Source organism: Phlebotomus papatasi, chromosome 2 (genome assembly GCF_024763615.1).
Source record: "Phlebotomus papatasi isolate M1 chromosome 2, Ppap_2.1, whole genome shotgun sequence".
Classification (NCBI taxonomy): domain Eukaryota; kingdom Metazoa; phylum Arthropoda; class Insecta; order Diptera; family Psychodidae; genus Phlebotomus; species Phlebotomus papatasi.
The window spans coordinates 107,587,860-107,605,518 of NC_077223.1; the positions used below are offsets into that span (position 1 = coordinate 107,587,860).

At 33.6% G+C, this 17,659-nt stretch overlaps 1 protein-coding gene and 3 non-coding genes across 4 annotated transcripts; 1 reads left to right on the forward strand and 3 right to left on the reverse strand.

Annotated features, from left to right (window-relative positions):
* The first annotated feature begins 7,668 nt into the window (after positions 1 to 7,668).
* Positions 7,669 to 12,628, forward strand: LOC129800710 (CUE domain-containing protein 1). The gene is made up of 3 exons (XM_055845304.1): positions 7,669 to 7,887; positions 7,959 to 8,568; positions 11,720 to 12,628. Exons 2-3 carry the CDS (start codon positions 8,041 to 8,043, stop codon positions 11,954 to 11,956), a joined length of 765 nt encoding a protein of 254 aa, XP_055701279.1. The 5' UTR covers positions 7,669 to 7,887; positions 7,959 to 8,040; the 3' UTR covers positions 11,957 to 12,628.
* A 2,034-nt stretch (positions 12,629 to 14,662) lies between these two features.
* Trnap-ugg (transfer RNA proline (anticodon UGG)) lies at positions 14,663 to 14,734 on the reverse strand. The gene has a single exon. It is a non-coding gene; the product is annotated as a tRNA-Pro (tRNA).
* A 319-nt stretch (positions 14,735 to 15,053) lies between these two features.
* On the reverse strand, positions 15,054 to 15,125 carry Trnap-ugg (transfer RNA proline (anticodon UGG)). The gene has a single exon. It is a non-coding gene; the product is annotated as a tRNA-Pro (tRNA).
* Positions 15,126 to 17,573: 2,448 nt separating this feature from the next.
* Positions 17,574 to 17,645, reverse strand: Trnap-ugg (transfer RNA proline (anticodon UGG)). Its single transcript has one exon. It is a non-coding gene; the product is annotated as a tRNA-Pro (tRNA).
* Positions 17,646 to 17,659: the final 14 nt, after the last annotated feature.

Consider the following 17,659-nt stretch of genomic DNA (forward strand, 5'->3'; position numbering starts at 1 on the left):
CGCCAACAGAATACCCACAGCGATCTTCATGATTTCCACAGAAAAATCAAGAAAAAATACGCAGATGCAGAAGACTGCTTTTTGGAACGAGTTGTAAAAGTTATATTTACCAGTAGTTATTCTAAAAAATATATGGATCAAAACTTTTATCTGCAGTACAAAAAAAAAATAATACGACTAGAAAGTGAATTAAAAAAAATTACTGTTTTTTATTGAGCATAAAATTCTGTATTATTCCTTTCTAGCATTGGGAAAAATTTAGATTTTAAGTCAATTTCGGAATCCACCAAATGTACCCTATTCAACAATGAATAATCTATATTGTCCCTTATTGAGATAAATTTTACTAGTCAAGATACATTTTACTGGTGTTGAATGATATCTATTTGGGTTTTTTTTTACTGTCCAAAGACGTTTATTCAATTCACCAAAAATGGTTATTTATGGTTCGGGCTCACCTTTTTGAACACGAAAACTTCGTAAAAATAAAATTCACACTTCACACCTTTTTCTCCCTCGAACGTTCTGCATATGCCACCTCATCCTTTCCCACTCAAAATTAGATTGGACTAAATTAAATTTTGTGTGATGTTCAAAAAAGGAGAAGAGTGCGAACGAGTAACAGAGTCTCATGCAAACAACTTGAGAACGAAAAGGATGTGAATTTCGATTTCATGAAATTTTCTTAATCTAAAATGTGTGTCTTAGGTCATTACCAATCATAATCGAATCTTCCTAATTTAAATCATATTTTTTTTGTTTTACTTACCGAAATTTTTACTAACCTAAATTAACTTTTTTTTGACTAGAATCGCTTTTTATTAAAATATACTTATTTGAAGACCAAATTTAATTTTGTGTGCTGTCAGAATTTAATCTTCCATAGCTCCAGTACACCTTTTAGATCAGTAAAATTTCATGAAAGCAAAATTCACGTCCCTTTCTTTCTTAAAAGTTTTGCATATGCCTATCCTATATTTTCGCACTCTTCTTCTTCTTTTAACCATCACACTAATTTAAATTTAGTTCAGCCCAATTTTGAGTCCGGAAGAGTGAGAAAGATTTATGCAAGAAGGAGAAAGAAAGGAACATGAATTTTGCTACAGATCAATTTGAATTTTTTACTGACCAAATTTGAATTTATTTTTAGAAATTATTTTAATTTACATTTCTAACAATTTCTAATCATTTCTCATTCTAACAATAAATTCAAAAACTAAAAGGAGATATTTAGACTATGTACGATCTGGTGGAGTACAATATCTAATGGGAACGGACTATGATCTTTTTTCGCTTCTTTCAACTTGTATTCGGTACAACATTTCAGGAATACGATGTCCCCTACAAAACATTTTGTAAACCTAATGAAGGGTATTTCGTATTCCCGAAAAGTTGTAGCGAATTAAAATTGAATGAAGCGAAAAAAGTTTTTAGTCCGTTCTCACCAGAGGGAGAGATTTCTCTTACGAATTTATTTATTTTTACTAAAATAGCCTAACGTTTTAATAGCGATAACGTTTTACCAAAGAGCTGTAGCCAAAATCTGATCATCTGAATGAGCTTTTGGGTTTTTCCCATGTCATCTCCCTCCCATTTTCGTCAGAGTTTCCGCGGATTGACCTGGGATTGGGGAATTTAGTATCATGCGTGGATGATAGATTAGCAACGAGACTGAATTTTGAATAGAAAAAAAATCACACGATTCTCGTCAATAAATAGCCACAATTGCATGAGATTTGTTCGCTATCAGTGGTGATGGCCAAGGGTTTAGGTGTGGCGGATTTTGGGGTCAAGTAGTGGGTCAAATGGTATTTTTTAGCGTCTCGTGGTCAACATAATGCTAAAAGTAGACGAGATAGATCCAGTGTTTTATGACCAAAAAAAATACAACATCTCTTACACAAGTTCCCTCCAAAAAGGAGAGAGAATTTCGCTTAAAAATAATCTCACTGTGTTATTGAACTCGTACTTTTTTGTTGAAGAGAAAAAAAAATTTTCCTCAATAGTAAATATTTTTTCGTGAACTTTTTTTTCTGCATTTTGTATACTATCTTTTTAAAATAAAACAACACAAACAAGATGGATTATTTAATTGCGCGCCAATCTTAACTAAAAGCAATGCTATCGGATGCAGAGCAAAAAAAAAATTGTACCAATTCTGATCTCTCTCTCTGCCATTTTAATCAATCAATGAATTCAATTTCAATGAATTGATCTTGGTGAGCGGCTCCCTTGAGCAAACTGATAAAAAAAAATGTTGTAATTATATGACAGTGGAAATTTTATTGGTGGAATCTTCCGACAAGGAAGACACAAACCAGACTCACTGCGCATGATCTACTTTCTCAGATCAATTCTTTTCCCAAGAAGTAGGACTCAAAACTTTCCTGTTTCATTTTCTTTTTTATTTATTTATTTTCATTTTGCCACATATGATCAAAGTGTCAATATTTTGATTTATTCGCTTTTCAACTTTCTTACTCAGCATTTTATTGAACGACAATCACGTGCGAAATTGCTTATTTTGGACTTAATGATGTAAGATTTGGAAAAACAGAATCATGGTGGTCCTTAAATAAAAAATTAGAAACATTTGTACACTTGGAAAAATAATTGATAATATTGGGTTTTATTGTGGCTTGATTTTACCCTTTATGTGCTAATACCTAGCTGTCACAATTAACACGGATCTTCAGTATTTAAATAGAAAAAATCGATAGATGAAGTTATATAATCCGCTTTTTTTTCAAATTCTCATCGACCTGGAGTGCAAATGTTAAGAGATATCGACTTTTGGTTTTCAGTGACCCCCCAATAAGTGAAATTTTCAACGTGTGTTGATCGAAATTAATCGATAAAAAGCATCCGTAATGGCTCAAACAGAGGTAGATTTTGATTCTCCAATAGTGTCTTGGATGAAAGGTAAATGGAACTCTATTTGCACAAAAAGTCGTTGAAGTTCGAAGAATTCAAATTCAATTTCGAATTTTCATACTAAATTTTCGAACAAGTTGGGGAAAATTTATCAAATATCACACTAAAAAGCTCGCAAAAGAGTTACTCAGTGATTATGGAGTGATTAAATATTGGGGCAGGAACAGTAAGCGTCGTTGTTCTGTTTTTTTTTTTCCTCACAACAATGTGAAGACCGTCACATTTTGACACTTTAGCACTTCGAATTTCGAACAGAATGTAACTTCCGCCACCTTGTGAAAGTATTAAGAAGTAAGAAAGTCTCTTTTTTGGATCTTCAAATAGATTTTCGAATTTTTCAAAATCTACTTCTGTACGGAAAGAATAGGGTTATCTGTTTCGAACATTTAAAAAAAAAACATTGTTTATTTGTCCGATAATTTGTAACAGGGCTAGTGACCAAACGGTAAAAGATATTAGCTTCCGGTCTTCGATGATCCACTCTATCTTTCCGTACAGAAGTAGATCTTGAAAAATTCGAAAATCTATTTGAAGATCCAAAAAACAGACTTTCTTACTTCTTAATACTTTCGAAAGGTGGCGGAAGTTACATCCTATTCGAATTTCGAAGTGCTCAAGTGTCAAAATGTGACGGTCTTCGCATTGTTGTGAGGAGAAAAACAGAAGAACGACGTTTACTGTTCTTGCCCCAGTATTTAATCACACCATAATCACTGAGTAACTCTTTTTCTAGCTTTTTAGTGTGATACTTGATAAATTTTCCCCACCTTGTTCGAAAATTTAGTATGAAAATTCGAAATTGAATTTGAATTCTTCGAACATCAACGACTTTTTGTACAAATAGAGTTCCATTTACCTTTCATCCAAGACACTATTGGAGAATCAAAATCTACTTGTGATCGGGCTCTATAAGTCGACAGTATCTAGGATAGTGTCTTCTTTCTTATCCCCTTAAAACACTCGAAAACCATTTTTTTTTTTTTTTTTGAAAATGCCTCTTTTAGATTTTTTCTTCTATTTTCTGGATATGATTTAGAAAGTAGGGGAAGGTTTTCAGGTACCACACACACTCTGGCTTCGAACACTTCATATTTTTCCTATATTTGTCTAATAAATCTGACCTAATTTTTTCAAGAAATGTGTGACTTAAGACCAGCTAGTAAAATATATTTCCATTAGGTCAGAGTTATTAAAGGAATAAGGGAAAAATATGAAGTTTTCGAAGCCAAAGTGTGTGCGAAGCCTAAATCATCCCCTAAAGCCCTTCTAACTGCCAATTTTAAATTTTTAAGTATACTCAAGTTCTGAAAAGGGTAACAATTGAGTAGTAAAAGTTGTAATATTTAAAATGTTATCTATAAACAACCCTGTACATTTAAATTACAATGAAAAAAATCTACTTCAAACGAGAGATTTATTATTCATTAAAAAAATGTTTCAGACATTTCCAGATTCACTGGAAAATTTTATCTCGTACTTTTATGTTTGTAGTTGATAAAAAAAAAGCATTACAGTTCATTATGTTGCAAAAAGCAATAAAATGTATGAATTTATTAAGCTTGATGAACTCTCATTTATTAATCTAATGTCACAAGATAAGTCATTTACAAATAAAGTCTCATTTAAGAGCTTCAAGAAAAAAGAAATTTTGTTAAGAATCTATCGATTAGCTGTACTTGTAGTTTGTTGTGAAAGAAAATGCAGCAATGTGCTAACAAAAGAAACTTTCATGGTATTTTCCATTGATATAGGACCTTATCAGGAAATTCCCTTCTAGCAATGACCGTCTTTTGATTTATCTCTTAAAGACTTTCCGCAGTTAATTCACTCCTCTGTGCGATTGAGATTATCTCCCAGGAGATTCATTGCCTATGGCATAACATATTTTTGACTATTGTCCTTGGAAGAAACTCTGTAACCTGTAAACTTAAAAGAATTTAAGTAAAGACTCTTAAACTTTCACCGAAGGCCTCTTCGAAGGAGTTACACTGAAAACAATGCTCCTAGTTCCCGGCGAGTGGCCTTCAAAGTTGAAGCCAATTTCTTACTTTCACATACAAATGTGAATGGGAATTTTTCTGCACTCGTGATCGTTATGCTAAATATTTAAAAAGTGAGAAGTTTTTCCGTATTATAAGATACCTTTCCGTATGGAGAGATAAATATACTAAATTTTTGTTTAAATAAATTTTTTCCTCGGAGCACTGTGAGCTGAGTCCGAGATCAATTTAGGAATTGGCTTCAAATAGCTCCATAAGGCCTACTTTCCAGGCGCTTGGTCTCATAGATTCTACAGTTGATCAAATGGCTGGGTTAGGATGTAATTCCAGATTTCCTAGAATCCCTTTGCCATCATTTCCAAACACAACAGAATGTGATGAGTCAATCAATTGAGCATTGGTTGCCATGCCTTTCATGCCCCATTGTCTTGTATAGCAAAGACATACGTGCACTGATTAGAATTATGAATCATTAATATTATCCTATCGAATTTAACAAGGAAAATATATTTATTTATTTATTTAAATCTAAATTTAACAAGGAATTACAAGGAAGAGTACATTTTTTAGAGACTCTCTTTTCCAAAAGTAGTTTCACTAGTCTCTTAAAAAATCCATAAAAAGAAATTCTGTTGGTCGTAAAACACAGATAATATTATCGTCATTGATTGGGAGTGTTTAAGATCTGTTTTTCCTTTTTCGTTTTATTTTCCTGTTGTTCATTTGTATTTTTGTTTTCTTTTATTATGTACATTTTTCTTGTATAAGAGGGCATGCCCTACTGTTTTATCAATAAATGTAAATGTAAATTTTAAAAATATTAAAATATCATTAGTATGCAAGACAATCTACAGCTAGAAATTCAAAATATAAGCAAAATATTAAAAAAAAAATATATACGTAAAAATAATTTTTTTAAGTTTTTTAATTAGATTTTTCATAATGTTGAATAAATTACTGATTCCTAAGTATAAGAAGTGCATGAAGTGCAAGAAGTGCTGGAAGTACTGGAAGTATTGCAGCTTTTTCCGGAGTCTTCCGAAATGCTGGAAGTGTAAAGAGCTCTTCCACAAAAATTGTGGAAGTGTCTGGAAGTGGTGTACACATTTTCATCCTAATATCTCCCCCTTGATAAATTGATAATTTGTAAAATCGTTTAAGTAGAACTCTATCTAAATTCTTTTTAAACTTTAACCTTGAAACTGTGTTATTAGGAATGATTCAAGGGCATTTTTGAGTCTAGACAAAATGTTTTTAATACATTATCCACTATGTCATAGAATTTTAATTATGGGGAAGTGGGGCACCTTTGAAAGTGGGAAACCTTTGAAATTGGGATTTTTCACCTATTTTTAATCCATTCAGTCAATGTACCAGAAATACTTGAGACAGAATGTTCATATTTTGGGATTAGTTTCCTACAGATTAATAGATGAATTTTTTGAAAAGAAAAATTTTTTATCTATTATGGGGGCGCGGGGAGCCCCTGTCAAACACACGTCTTAACTGTCACTGAATTTAAATTCTGTGCATTAATTCATTACAAACTCTATTGATTTAGAAAGAGTAACTATCCAAGAACACAAATTGGCAACTAGAATTCAAATCAGGGAAGAGGAAAAAGACCAATTTTAACAAATTCGAAGGGATGTCGTATTTTCCGCCCGCCATTTTGAGAAAAATTTTGCATGACCTTCCGCGAAGCAAGAAAACAATAACAAAATGTATTTTCATCTCTGTCAGACTATTTTTTCCAAGTATTTGAAAGACTAAAGTTACTAAAAATTCGTTCCCGACAGCAATTCGGATAAAAATTGCCCAGGAATAAATCATCTAAAATCACTCAATTTGCGTATGATGTATAATACCATGGTAAGGAATGGGTTAAATAAAATTGAGCCCTATCGTGATATAATTTAGCTGCATGAATAAATTGAGAAGCTAAATTACATTACGATATGGCTCAATTCCACTTAAACATAGGAGAAAAATCCTAATTTCAAAGGTGCCCCACTTCACTGTCAGCTATTATTCAAATTCTGGTTTGAAGGACAATATTATTAGAGAAAGCTCATCTTGACACAAATTGTGAATTTGTTGAGAAAATGTCTAGAGCTTCGGGGTAAAATTAATGATATCAAACCATGAATACTCCTCCATCGTGTATTAATTAGAAATTGTGAATAGGAAACACTTGGTAAAAAAAAATTGTCTGCATAATCTCGGTAAATTTCTTTGGCATACATTATATTTTTCTTTGGCTTTTGAGCTTCCCATAAAACGCTTAAGGCCAGGTAATTGTTCATACTCAGTGAAATCCATTTTTTCCGTGGGAAAATTAACTAATCACTCAATTTTCTCTCCATATACTCCTTGGTTTTCTCCTGTGGACCATTATTAGGGATTGTGCATTAATGAGCCTTATCTCTTAAGAGACATTTATCACGGAGAAAAGTTCTCCTGCATTTTTTTTCCTTCCCACGATATTTCGAAGGAGGATTTTCCTGTGCCCTCGCGCGGAGGAGGAAATGGGAGAAAATTGAAGGATTAGTGGGAAAATGAAAGAATTGATTGGAAAAGACTTTTTTTGGGTAGCTGGGAGATGCAAATTTTTGAAGAGATTCTTGGTCAAAGAGTTAGAGGCAGCAGTGGGGGCGCCTGGTTCTGGAACAATCATAGTTGAGACACACGCTTTTGAGGAAATTTCTCCAATCTGAGTGTTCCCATTGCGCAAATCCCGGCGAGAACCTAAAATTCCCTGCTTCTCATCTGTCTTGTGTCACTTCTGTCTTTCTGTTTCTGCAGAATCTCCCAAGTTTTTGTGTCTTTCCTCCCAGAAAATTGTGTCTTTGTGCAGTGTGAAATGGTGAGAGATCCTCTGCCTGGAATTGTAAGAAATCCCAGGCACTGAACTATTGCCTCCTCACAGGAGGAATTGCACGTAAGAGACGCGGTGAGTTGTGTGAAGAGATTTTTTTTGCGTCTGACACTTTGACAAACAGAACTTGCCCATAAATCTTCCAGCTGTTGCCAATGAATCAGCCACTGGAGGAGTGAGATATCATCCTAGAATCTCCAGAAAAAACTTCTAAAAGAATCTCAGAAAATGGCATCAACCATGCAACTAGAATTCTCTCAGGCCATGTCTGATTTCAAGACAATGTTCCCAGAAATGGATAGGGATGTGATTGAGGCAGTTCTGAGAGTTAATAAGGGTGCTGTGGATGCCACAATTGACCAGCTTTTGGCCATGAGTACGGACAATCAGAATGAGAAACTGAGGAATGAACTTGAAAAGTCAGGGAGTGATTCACCACAGAAGAAATCCTCCCGGGAAACATCTCCAATTCCCAGTACAACTCCTGAGAAACACAATTCCCTACTGAGTACATCTCCAGCAGCTCTGACCAGCACTGGAGCATCTCCAAAGGTCAAGAAGACATCAACGTCTCCCGAAGCAGCTGCAGCTCCACGGAAGACCAAGCGATGGGACCCACCGATTCTCAGTCCACTCCCACCGACCTTCCTCCGGGTCACGTGCGTCAATGAGAAGGGAGAGACTGACTTCCCGGATGAGCAATTTGCGCTGATGCTTCAGAACGAAGAATTCATGAATGAGTTGCGTTGGAATCAGGTAAATCTATATTTTCTTATAGCCGTTAGGGTAAGTGTGCCTAATTCCGGCCAGCTTGCAATTTCGGCCACCTTTTTTATCCCTCGAATTTTCATGAATTTTTAGCTTTTACATACTCTAGGAATTATACAATGCAAAAGAATAACAAAAAATGTAGCTTCGACAAACGAGATGACGTGAAGAGATATTGGAAGAATTCCCGAAAGGCAAGGAACTATGAGAATGAAGGTGGCCGAAATAAGGCACCCAAAGCTGTGTCTACATTTTTATACATTTTAAAATGTATTAAGAATGATTTTAGAGTAAGTAGAGACGGTAAACTCTTTACAAGATTCCAAGCAACATTCTTTCAGAAGAAAGAATAAAAAAAAATCAATTTCTATTTCGATTCCTCAGAATATAAACCGAACAACTCGCGAATGACCAACTTTTCAGGAGAGCGATTTAAAACTGAGATTTTACATGCTGATCATAGAATTTTTAAGATTTGAAACCCATATAATTTTGGAAAAAATTAACTTTTCGGTATAATATTCACCAGAAAGGTAAAGGGTGTCAAGGAGTACCCAAAAAGCAAAAAAAAAAAAAACGAATTTTGCAAAATATCGAGTTGTTCGGATTATATTCTGAGGGATCGATTTAAAATATTACATTTCAAACTTGAGACTTTGACGCTTGCATGCAACTATGCCGAAATTTGGCACACTTACCCTACCATTAAAAAAAATATTTGTAGGCCTGTTTGCAAAGGTTTGTCACATGATCAAATCGTAATGCAATTTTTGGATTTCTCCGGATTCGCGGTGTAAAAACTGGATTTCTCGGGTTTTATGAAGCGCTTCTCGGAAAATTAACAAGGATTTCTGAATATGAATTACTCTTTTGATTAAACAATACTTTATAAAAAAACATCCCTTTGACAAACTCTTAGCAAACAACGTTACTCAGCTTTTCGTCCAATATAATCAAAAGGACTTTCAAAAACCCCACACGTCCTTCAGTCAAGGTCAAACTTGCGAAATTATTTAAATATTTCTGACTAAAACTGAAGAAGCCCAAAATTATTCATAAAATTGCTTTATTTCCAATCCAATATTTTTAAAAATTGATTTTCGGGTAACAAACGAACAACGAAAGTTTTTACTAATTGGTACAGCCCCTTGCAACATTATTTTCTTATTTTAGTAAATAATAATGTAGTAGTGCTCAAAGTAAAAGACAAAGCACTATAATCAGGTTTTTTCAAATTGTTACTGTTCTGCAGGTTAAACGGTAAGAGATAATATTATTAGTTTTCGGTTACCCACTGCCCCTAAAACCATTATTATTTAGTGACGTTTTTCCGCATTCTCTTCCCAGCCCCGTCCATCCTCATCAAAACCATATTTTTTGTGTTGTTCTCGCATTAATTTTTGAATATATTTTAGAGGTAGTCTATGTCGACATTTCGTCCATAGAAAGCCAGTTTCTCTACAAATTTGCCTAATTTTGAACTTTTTGGAAAGGCCTTGAAATTTCCAAGTTGACTGCAAATACCTTTTTTATTAGTTGTATTTATTTTCTAAATCTAGAAGGTACACAGTAATAGATATCGACTTCCGGTCTCCGGTAACCTCCGCGCGTAAAACGGTCTTCAGACTATAGGTTTAGCCCAGTTCCCGAAGGTCTCAAAATCTTAAATAGCGATCATTTTTATTGCTTTTTGTGAGCCTAATAGGTCACTTATCTTTAATAACCCAATCCTAAGTTAAATTTTTCCCAAAAATCGTGATTGATAAGAAATTAGAGCAGTTAAGCCATATGGCTAAGTCTTAAATCTGAAGCCGGTATAAGTCTCAATTGTCCAGGGTAACCTTTCCTCCTTTTTCTCTCACTCCAACTTCGATGAAACAATGTTTTTTTCTCGAAAAACGATCTAGCGATTTCTTTTATTTTAGGATATGTCCTATGCCCTTCTCTGTCTCGTTCCCTTACCTTACCAAATGAGATTAATTCATTTTGTTCTTTTTAAGTCATACAAACTTATTTTGTATTTTGTACTACAAATGATCTGCATTTGAAGCTCGATTATATGAGCTGGCTTATACGGTCAATACACCATGGGTTTCTGCCGTTTACCTGGTGTGACCGGTTATGGTAAGTCGGCAGCAGACGCAACCATGGCTTTCGACTGGGAAAATAAATAAATGTTTCAAAGATAGTTTATGTGAATATTACGTCCATAGACATGACCGAAAAAATTTCGACATCGAATTTTCGAAGTTCAAAGTTAAATGTGCTCATAACGATGTTCATAAGGTCTAGCGCCATCTAGTTGCAAAAGTAATTTTAAGCTTTTATTGCGTTCATTCAAAAATTTGACTGAAAATTTTAGAATAAATTTCTTCATGATTTCTGGTTGTCCTGGGTATTCGTCGTGTCTCTCGATTAAGGGGGTTTTGGTTAAGGTTCGAGAACTCACAGTGTCAAAATTCAATGTGAGTGCCTCCATCAGTCGCTCTCCGTAAATGGAGTCCCGGTCAAAATCCCGAAAGCCAAAATCCCGAAAGCCAAAATCCCGAACGCCAAAATCCCGAAAGCCAAAATCCCGAATTCTTAAAAGTGTCATAGCTACTCCAGCGATTTCACTCGCGCTTGCTGGAGGCAAAGGGAAATCTTCTGTGTCTTGGAAAATTATTCTAAACATTTTCCTCCATATAATCTCATCCCTTTCAGGATTTTAAAAATTCGGGATTTTGGATTTCTGGATTTTGGCTTTCGGGATTATGGCTGCCACCGCGTAAATGGCGTCACTTTGTTTAATTCTGTTCCGATTCGTAGCCGTATTTTTAGGGTTGTCGTCCGTAATTTCTTTCTTTAGAATTTTTGCTGTCTCTTTCGTAACCCATGGTACCGCTGACAGGGGTAGCACCGAACAGTGATTTTTTATATCTAAACTTCTAGGACTATGACGACTATTACTTCAATGGACAAGCATCCCTATAGTATCTATGAATTCATATGGTTCTAGACCTCTAAAGTCTAATATGTAAATTTAAAAATCTCAGTGTTTATTGCTACCCCGTGCTCTAATGTGCCCCAGATTCTCTTAACGTTCACAAAATTCCACTAACAAAAATCGAATCATGATTATCAATGTGGTAATTTGCAGGAGTTCATGATGGCCCTGGAGAAGGAGCAGCAGGGCAAGGCCAGGACTGAAGATGATGCTGTGTTCAAGGAGCGTCTAAAGCACATGGGCAAGAAGTCCAGGAAGAAATTCCTACAGCTGGCCAGAGTGTTTACATGGCAGAAGAATAAGAAACCCGGAGCTGTTCGACATCCAGACTCACTACTCCTCCAGGAGGAGCACAGTGATGATGATGAGCCACGCCGGGCGAAAAAATAAGTCCCCCAATTTTTTTATTTTTTTTTGTTATCGAGGAGGATCTTGGTGTGATAGTCATGAGAATCTTTCCAATTTTATCAATAACTTCGTGAATCCTTGAGCAGATGAAGTCACATGAGGACTTTGTCTGCTCCCGAAAAAGTGTTGCCAATAATGGGATTATCCTCCAACTCCTGGCCATTGTGTTGTAGCCATTTGTTAATTTTTACTTGTCCTAAGCACTGATACTTGCGATGAATCTCCCTGAAAAAATCCCCTTTTGCAGAACTCCGCAATCTCATTATTTTACATTAGTGTTAGAGAGGGAAGAGTCACGCGATACTCGAAGGTAAGGGTTAGTAGGAGCCAAAACACTCCCTAACCCAAAGGCAGGATCATAGGAAAAAAGAAATTATATAAAGAGAAAAAAAAACTTATACAATAACTTACTGCAAGATAACGAATAATTGAGAAAAAAGATAAACATTTAATGTGTCCATAATTACGGTGATGTCTTCTGTGCAATTTATTGTTCCTTTTAGATAAGCAAAAAAACACTTACAGAAATGCTGGTAATATTTGGAGAATTATTTAATTATCCCTTAGGGATTATCCACACAATTATTTTATTATTTTACCGAATCCCTTTTTTGTTGCTGTATACATTTATTAAATAAAAAACATTATATTTCATTTGACTTTTTTTATTATTGGATTTTTTCTTCAAATATCCTCTAACCTTTCATTTTTGTTTATTTTACAAACTTAAGTATGAAACGGCTAGAATAGTTATTCCTAATGGTGATAACACAAATAGGTATAAATTTTGTTATTTGGTAGATTTTATAAAAGTTACCTAATATCAATAACCATTTTGAAATTAATGGATAACGCACAATTGATTTTGTTTTTGTTATATTTGTTTGGTAATTTAATTTTTGTAAATACATTTTTGACATTTCCGTCAGATTAAACGAAAACAGGATATAGTTATCTCACTCACTAATATGAAAGTTTCTAAAGCAAAAGAAATAGTAAATGCCCAACGCACAATAAGTTTTGTTTTATAAACATGTTTTTGACATTTAAATGACAGCGAATGAAATCAACATCTAGTCATCTCGGTTACTTCTATAGGTAGCTTCGAAAGCATTTTTACAAAACAAGAAGTGAGCGAGAGGACTAATGCCTAGCGCACAATACATTGTCTGCTTCGTAATCCGGATGATTGGGAGACAATATGACAGATGTCAGCTTTGTAATCCGGATGAATTTTTTGAATTTGTTACACGTCTCGAAAATATAATACAAGTTTTTTTTTCTAGAATTACAATAGAAGTTTTAAAGAAGTTTAAAAAGACAATTAGAGAATTCTATGCTATTATACTTCATTTAATAAACAAAAACATCACAGGATAATTAATTTTCATTTGTTGAATACACGTGCATACATAATCTCAAAATGATTTTAAATGTAACCGTCGATAACTTGTCCGGATTACGGCGATCCGGATTAGAGAGCGGGCACTGTAACTTCTGTTTTGTAAACATGTTTTTGACATTTCAATGAGAGTGAGTGAGATCCAGATCTAGTTATTTCGCTCACTCTCATAGGAAATTTTGAAAACGTGTTTACAAACAGAAGTTATTGTGCGCTGGTCATAAATCTAGATAGCATTCACTCTCAGTGAAACCTAAAATGAACGGGTGACGTCTAGATCTAGTTATCTCGCTCACACACCTAGGCTATTTCGAAAATATTTTCACGAAAATTTTACTTTGTGCACAGAACTCGGCGATATTCGGCTTTCCGATATTGCGGTGACAGCTGTCAAACACATGAAAAAGTCAAAAAATCCCCTTTCGCGTGGGTTTCTATCTGTCATTTTCGGTCCCAATCAGATGAGTATCGGAGACCTCTCTGTACGCTATAAAAGAAATACTTAAAATCTCTTTGCATACTCAATACGTACAGTACACACATTTGAAACACAAATTAGAATTTTCGTTCACTTTCGGTGAAGAAACGTCAAAGGCATGTTTTTGTAAGAAATGTCAGAAATAATTAAAGGTCTTCTATGTTACTTATTAACTACAAATGTACTATAAACGTATACTAATAAGTTTTTATTTTGTTTAGAAAGCAAATATATATCTACCAACTCGAACGTGACGTATAACATAACAAAACAAAGCCAATTGTGCGTCCTCCATTAGAATTCAGTCTTTAAGTTCTCATAGTAGACGAGAAAAAAGAGGAAAACAAGTAATGATTTTCAGTTTAGGGACATGTCCTTGTCCGATATAAAGGTGAAAAAGTAATTTGTTTGTTTTTGTTCTAAAATTTAATCGTAATTTAAAAAATATATAAAAATTATTAAATGATTTAACATGCCTTTAAACCAAAAACTTCCAATTTATTGTTTACGTCTCACTAAATGAATTATTTATTCTACTTGAACTCTACATCAGTGCAGTTAGTGCCCTGAATAAAATCTGCAGGCCCAATTATAAAGTCTACAAAAGAAGCATAAACAGTTCAGGACAACGCACTGGGTTTTGAGGAATTCTGTTAAATAATTTCTTTGAGATTTTCAAAGATAAAATCTCATTAATTAATTTCTATTTAATTCATAAAAAAAGTTATTTATCATTTATAAAAACAAATTACCTGAATTGAAAGGGTCCCTGAAATTTTAAGAATTAGTTTCCAATTAACTAAAAATAGGGCTCAACCGGGATTTGAACCCGGGACCTCTCGCACCCAAAGCGAGAATCATACCCCTAGACCATTGAGCCGCTTATCAAAAGCTTTCCAAAAATCTGACGGTTTTTTTTTCAAGATAAATAACGATATAAAGATATTATAATACACAATTATAAAATATTATGATTTTGAATCCTTAACCAAATAATACAAAACAAACCTTGCGGATTCATAATGGGACAAAATAGCGGCCTGTACGTAACGGATTCGTAAGGAACCACCCCCTCTATAATCTAATCTAACCGAAACAAAAATAAGATTTAATCAGTTACCTCATTTTTGAATAATTCAAAACTCGGTTAGTCAAATTGAACTTAATATTTAATTAATAAGCAAATAAAAAGTAAAAGTGGGCTCAACCGGGATTTGAACCCGGGACCTCTCGCACCCAAAGCGAGAATCATACCCCTAGACCATTGAGCCGCTTATCGATAGTTTTCACAAAAAAATCCACAGTTTTTTTTTTTTAATATGGAAACAATTTGACATTAGATATTTCTAAAGTTTTATTCAAACTAAGAAACCTTTTGTTTTAAAAATATATCTTTTAATGATTTAAAAATGAACGTAATGACTGAACTGACAACTTCCTAACCTGTCAAAGCTGTCAAACTTATCAAAACAAATCATTTCTTTGTACAAAGAAATAATAAAACCGAATATAATATTGTTCTTAATATATTTTTTCTGAAGGTCTGCTGTACAAAATATGTTATTTATTTTTCTTTATTGGTAAAAACTGAAAATAACCTTTATTATCATTTCAGACTTTCAATATTAGCATATAAATACTAATTTATTATTATGTTCCTTAATTAGCAAAAAATTGTCATTTCTGAGCACACAGTTCAAAACTAATGCCCTAGACACACTTACGACTTAAGTCGAGAGATGACTTTGCGTAACTATAATCAAAATTGACTAATCCGTCTCTCGGCGTAAGACTTGAAACGTCTTAGTTAGCGAGAAACTGATGGAAATTTAGTCAAATCATTATTTTGATTACACTAAGAAAAAAAGAAGGTGCGATTAACTTTTTTTTCCTCATAACTTTAACATTGTTTAAGTGTAAAAATATATCAACATTTTTTAATGTTAATTTTACACCTTTTTAAGGGTAAACTTAACATGAAAAAGGGTATCTTTAACCCATAATACACCTAAAAAGCGTAATATTTACACTGAGTTCGGATAAATACTGCAGAGTAAAATTCTAACATTTCCGGAATGTTATTTTAACTTTTTCGGAATTCTCTCACTCAGTGTTTAAATGTAATACATTAAATCGTCTCTCGGCTGAAATCGTATGTATGTCTAGGGCATGAGGTATTCAAAGTTAAGACATAGCTTAGAGTATCCATTAATACATTTAAAGGACAAACGGTTACAGATAGAGATTATAGTCTTTACAAGACTTTTTTTAACGTTGTATACCAATACTATTTTCTGTACTTCAGTTTTATGTTAAATCTATAAGATTCACTTAGGTCCACATAACCATAAAAATGTTGACAGTAAATATTTTTCAAGTCTCTTACTGTCAATTTTAACGCAAAATGCAAGAATGAAATCCGTTTTGAGTTTTTCTTATAATAATTATCTAAGAAAAGAAACAAGATGTGTTCAATTCTACTTCTTCTTCTGTTTTACGTTACTGTCAGACTTACACTGAGTATGCAAAGTTCAGTTTAAGATCTGTAATTTAATTCATGAATCATGACATCATGACCCATTGTATTGACCTTAGTTGGATCACTGAGAAAAAAGAGGCTACGATTAACTCTTTTTCGTCATAACTTTAACACTTTTCGAGTGTAAAAATATATCAACATTTTTAATGTTAATTTTACACCTTTTGAGGGTAAAATCAACATGAAAAAGGGTAACTTTAACCCATAATACACCTAAAAAGGATAATATTATACCGATTTCGGATCAATACTGCAGGGTAAAATTAACATTTTCGGAATGTTATTTTAACTTTTTTGGATTTCTCTCGATGGCAGACTCATTTATGATAAAATAACCTCACTTTTTCTTACTAAGACATCTTTATACTATCTTCTTGCATTATTTAAATGATTTTGGTACATTTACTTTTAGTTCTAAGATATACAAATTTTCAACATAAATTAAATATGTGTCAAAATTTTCAATATTTTCAAGTTTACAAGGGCTACTTGACTAATTTTAAATCTTTTAAAGATAATGACAGCTTAAGAAGTTTGACAGTTTCCGTTTCATTTGAGTTCTTCTACAGTTTGTTATGTTCTGACTTTAGATTGAAAGATATCTCACACTTTAAAACTAAATTTGATATAAATCTCAACTTAAAGCTTAAGGATTTATCTCATTAATAATTTTATTTTTTCAAATTGCGAGATATGATTTATGTTTCTAACATAATTTGCCATTTATGAAGCATCATTCACGCGCTACCTTCTCACGACTTAAGCTTTGTACAACTCATTTGTTTTCCTTCTTCTTAATGGATTTGGCCCATGGCTCTTTTCAGGAAATTTGAGGCATTGGGCTAGCTATTAAAATATAATTTTATAATAGATAAAATTCACTAAAAACGTATAAAAAAATGAGTCCTTCGAAGCTTGATTCGTCCGAAGGTGCATTGCTTTCCCCTACTAAAATCCTTTTAGTACTTTAATAAGTTTCTCGTCATCCTTTTCTAATAAAAATTTTCTAGTTCAGTCTGCCAGAGGTAGAAAATTTCCTTGAAAGTTTTCAAGTTCTTCTCTCTCTGCAGAGTGTATTCCTAATCCAAACTTGGATATGTTTCCTTTTAATGCAAATTTTTAAATTGAAAAAATCATTCAAAATTAGTGAATAAAATGAAAAAAAAAGAAAAAGAAAGCTGGGCTCAACCGGGATTTGAACCCGGGACCTCTCGCACCCAAAGCGAGAATCATACCCCTAGACCATTGAGCCACTTAACGAAAGCT

Bases quoted from the DNA above. Each gene is read 5' to 3' on its own strand.
- LOC129800710 (XM_055845304.1), top strand. From the start codon at position 8,041: ATGGCATCAACCATGCAACTAGAATTCTCTCAGGCCATGTCTGATTTC. The intron at 8,569-11,719 runs GTAAATCTATAT...GGTAATTTGCAG, and splicing joins ATGAGTTGCGTTGGAATCAG to GAGTTCATGATGGCCCTGGA.